The sequence below is a fragment of the Octopus bimaculoides genome, chromosome 22 (genome assembly GCF_001194135.2).
Source record: "Octopus bimaculoides isolate UCB-OBI-ISO-001 chromosome 22, ASM119413v2, whole genome shotgun sequence".
Classification (NCBI taxonomy): Eukaryota; Metazoa; Mollusca; class Cephalopoda; order Octopoda; family Octopodidae; genus Octopus; species Octopus bimaculoides.
Window position 1 is genome coordinate 3,631,035 of NC_069002.1, and position 4,495 is coordinate 3,635,529.

The 4,495-nt window shown below is 40.1% G+C and overlaps 2 protein-coding genes across 2 annotated transcripts in view; one reads left to right on the top strand and one right to left on the bottom strand.

Moving 5' to 3' along the window:
• Positions 1-2,967, bottom strand: part of LOC106883770 (uncharacterized) — a 20,019-nt gene extending 17,052 nt beyond the window's left edge. The window contains exons 1-2 of the mRNA XM_014934897.1: positions 2,090-2,967; positions 1,561-1,627 (exon numbers count right to left, since the gene is read on the bottom strand). Coding sequence (XP_014790383.1) covers positions 1,561-1,627; positions 2,090-2,967 — 945 coding nt within the window. The remainder of the gene's footprint in view (positions 1-1,560; positions 1,628-2,089) is intronic.
• LOC106883777 (uncharacterized) overlaps positions 1-4,495 on the top strand; it is an 81,871-nt gene that overhangs the window by 6,372 nt on the left and 71,004 nt on the right. The gene's annotated exons all lie outside the window — the stretch shown is intronic.

Below are 4,495 nucleotides of genomic sequence, written 5' to 3' on the forward strand. Positions count from 1 at the left end.
ATATATATATATATATATATATATATAAAATGTTTACTTTTTTTTCCCTTTTTTTTGTTTTAATCATCATATATCCAGCCATGCTGGAGTATCTATGCATATACACTGTTATCCTTCTGTTTTACACACACACACACACACATGTACACACACACACACACAAATTACACACGAGCACATGCACACACACACACACACACACATATATTCTTGTTCATCCATAAAACTATATTCTATTATTCTTTTAATGGCTTTCAGCCACGGGACTGTTGCTATATCTGGGTATCACATCCAAAGCTTTTAGTCAGTCATACTAACCCAAGGACATATATTTCAGTTCAGTACATATATTACAGATCTCTGTTTATCGATTGGCCTTGTGGTTAGGGTGTAGTGCTCAGTCATGAGATTATGGGTTCGATTCCCTGACCAGTCGGTTGGCATGTTTTGAGGAAAACACTTCATTTTGCATTGCTCTGGTGCTGTGTGCTGACTGACATGTCAAAGAATAGACCCGTTTCCACTGCATGTTGTCAAAGGTGACTAAAAGATTTTCAGGTAGAATTTACACTGTGACCTCGTAAAACCCTCACCAGCAACGAATACCCAAACAGACCCTTTGATCAGACCGACTGGAACCCATGTCATGCTCTGGGTGTTCCGGTAGGTTAAGAGTGAGAGGCAGAGGTCCAAAGGCTGATTGTGAGTACATACGCACTTGAAATAATTAAGAAAACAACATGGTACATGTTAAGCTATCATAAATCCCACCTGGCTGTGCTTTATGGAGCGCTACATATTGATTGGTTGACATCTTGCGTCTGAAAAGCTTTTTCATTTATTCTAAAAACTGGTATTCCATCAGTTACAATGATTTACAGTTCCAGCTGATCCAATCAACTGAATGACCTGCTCATGGAAATAGCATGCAAGGGGCTGAGTATTCCACAGACACGTGTACCCTTATCATAGTTCTCTGGGAGATTCAGTGTGACACAGAATCTGACAAGGCTGGCTCTTTGAAATACATGTGTGTGTGTATTTATAATAGGCACAGGAGTTGTTATGTGGTAAGAAGTTTGTTTCTCAACCACATGGTTCCGGGTTTAGTCCCACTGTGTGGCATCTTGGGCAAGTGTTTTCTACTATAGCCTCAGGCCGACCAAAGCCTTGTGAGTGGATTTGGTAGACGGAGAATGAAAGAAGCCTGTCATATATATATATATATATATATATACTAGCAGTATAACCCGACGTTGTCCGGGTGTGATTTATTATGCCATCTACGCTAAGTCTTGCTAGCTGAAAATCAACTTAAAAAGAAATCCTTACAAAGAAAAAACCCTTATGATGTAAATATGTTCATAATTCAAATGACGATGAAATGAATAGGGCAAGTCTGAAGGCTATTTTGCGTAACATTATTAAGCGTATGTAAATTTCATCCGTCTAATTGGCTATACAACTTTTTGCGCTTCCCTGATTATACAATGCCAAACACCATGCCAAGTTAGTAAATTGTAAGAGCGATAAAAGTGCGATTGGATGACGCAGTCTTACCATGAATGAATCCCTCTTGTACCTTTCTAGTGAACGTTTCTGTTGGATGCCTTCATTTTGTGCTGCCCTGGATAGACAATGCAAAACGTTTTAAATTGACACAACAGATGTAATCGAAAAGGCCATTTTAAAAAAAAATTTTAATCTTTGCTAAATTGCTTACCTCCATACGACCAATCTTTGGAAGATATAGTGTGTGTTGACACTTGTGGCGACTTATAAGGACTGATTGAATGCAGCATTAATTGTATCAGTGGAGTCTGTAATAACGCCTGAATGGAAAACTTGATGCTTTGGTATGACATTTTTTAAATAGATTAGTGGATGTCTTATTGAAACTTACAATGATAATGTTCTCTCACTATAAGTTTTGGCTTAATTGCACAAGACCTCCTTGTATACAATGTTTTTTGTTTTTCCACATGGAATGTAAGTAAAAAGATTGTCTTTACTTCCTACTCTAGAGCATCCTACGTAGAGTTGCCCATGGGAGAAGCAGGACTCTGCCAAGTGCAGTCCAGCTACTGACAGTGTTTGCCCCTGGGACTTGTTGATGGACATGGCAAAACTGATGCGTAGCGGGAATTGAAGTCGCCGAAATTGGAAAGGGATGTCAGCATCAGATGGAGTAAGTGGAATCATCGGTATGAAGACATCCTCTCCTTTTCTACATCCAGAAATGATGGTAGCTTCGATGACGTGCTGCATGGCAGACTTAATGACAAGACGCGTACCATTGCAGAGTTTTAGAGGGCTTAGATTCCTCAGAAGCATAACTGGAGTTCCAACTTTCACTGACAATATATGAGGGGGCAATCTTGGTGGTTCCAGTGAATTAAGAAATTCAACGGGATAGTTGACTGCCTGATTTGTGTCAGGGATCGAATCAATTGATTTGTAGACATGAAGCCTACCAGGAATGACTTGCACCAGTTGTTGGTTGATGGCATTAACCATGCTGTTTTTTGGAACTAAAATAGCTCTTTCGCATAACCAATTAAGGTCCTGGTAGTTTTCATGCAGACGGGGAAATACTTTTCCTTTTAGTTCTTCGAGGGTGTTGACATTTGTTGAAATCGAGCACAGCGTAGTTTCTCCATCATCACTGAGAAATGAATTTCCATCCCCCAGTGACAAAAGGTTCGCTGCAAATTCTGCTGCCTGTTGGTCGCTATGCAGTCTGGCTCGCATATTCATTGTAAGGGTCAGCGTTGTTATGCTTTGCCATAATGAAGACGACTTGAGGCACGCACTAACTTCGTCTGCCCTGGTTCCTTTAGGAATAACTGGTAGAGTCTGCCGAAAGTCACCAGAAAGTAGAATCGTAACACCCCCCATTGTAGTTGAGCAATCTCTGAGATCTTGTAGTGTAGCGTTGAGGGCTTCAAGAGCATGCCTATGTGCCATGGTGCATTCGTCCCACACAATGAGTTGACACTTCCGTAAAAGCAGACCCTTGTCTGACGTTTTGCTTATGTTGCAAGAGGGCTTGTCACATTTAGCCAAGTTAAAAGGTAGCTTGAAGGCCGAATGTGCTGTCCTACCACCGGGTAACAGAGTTGCAGCTATTCCGGAAGATGCCACCGCTATTGCGATAATTTTCCGCAGTCACACTTTTGCAAGAAGAAGCTTTGTTAAAAAGGTTTTTCCTGTCCCTCCCAGTGCATCTAGGATTATCTAAGATTGTGCATACGATATGCTGTTGTTCAGGAAAAAGTTTGAACTCATTTCGCATATGTACTTTGTAAGGGCATGTGCGTCATAGGAAGTTTCTCGAATTAGCTCATTACTCAGAGAATTAGTTCCTTCTCGAAAGGGTTCTGGAAGCCCGTAAGTTGTCAAGGTACCTCCACCTATGCAAGAAATCCTGTTTTCAAGTGCAATCAAGGTACAGTTATAGACAGCATCATTTGCAGAATGAAGGGTGGGGAACTGCTGTTTGGCTTGGTGGTAGAAGTCTTCTGCAAGGGCATCTCTATACTTCATCCATAGGGATAGGGGGTCTGCTATCTCACAAATATGAAGGAGAATTGCAAAAAGGTCTCTGAGGCTTTGAGGAGACCTGGAAAGGGCAGCTTCCGCGAGAATAGCATCCCACTGTGCACTGTCTTCTAAAAGTCCGTATTTTAAGCATGCCTCCCTGAATGTTCCAGTCAGTTACTGTGAACCAAATTTCACTCTTTGGTTGAATTGAGATTGTTGTAAACTACTCCAGTCCAAGGTGCCATGTAGTAGGATTGAACCCTCAAAACTGCATAGCTATGAAGCATACTCCTTAACCATTCATCCACGCCTATTGTGTAATTCCATAAAATAGCATCACAAGATATATTACATAATCTCAGACTGAAGACTCTGCACATTCACTGTCAAGACACCAAACCAAATGGGTTTGTGTTTTTTACATATAAAATAATATATATTACACAATATAATATAAACCTTTGAACTTACAGAACGATTAATTTCAATTTATCAATACTAATCAATAATTGTTTTAGGAATAATACAGAGATGGACAAGAAATAGCAAACTAAGAAAAAAAAAATGGACAGAGAGAGAGAGAGAGATAAAGAGGTAGATTGATAGATAGCTAGTAGAATGAGAGAGAGAGAGAGAGACATAGAAAGGGGTAGAAGGAAGGGGGATAAGAAAGCGTGTGTAAAATGTGCAGCAGTAATTATAGAGTTATTGATGTTTTCTTTGTCTTTATTGTTTCTCCATTTCCCAAGTGGACATCCAGCACTTAATGGAAACAGTGTTTCACATACAGCAGTGTGTTTCACAGGCAAATGGTGTGGCAACAATGGAGGAGAGTAACAGAGTGCACAGCGAGTGTTGCTTGTAATCAAGACCATTTTCTCTCTATCTCCTTTCCCTCACACACACACACACACACATACACCGCATATATATATATATATATATATATATA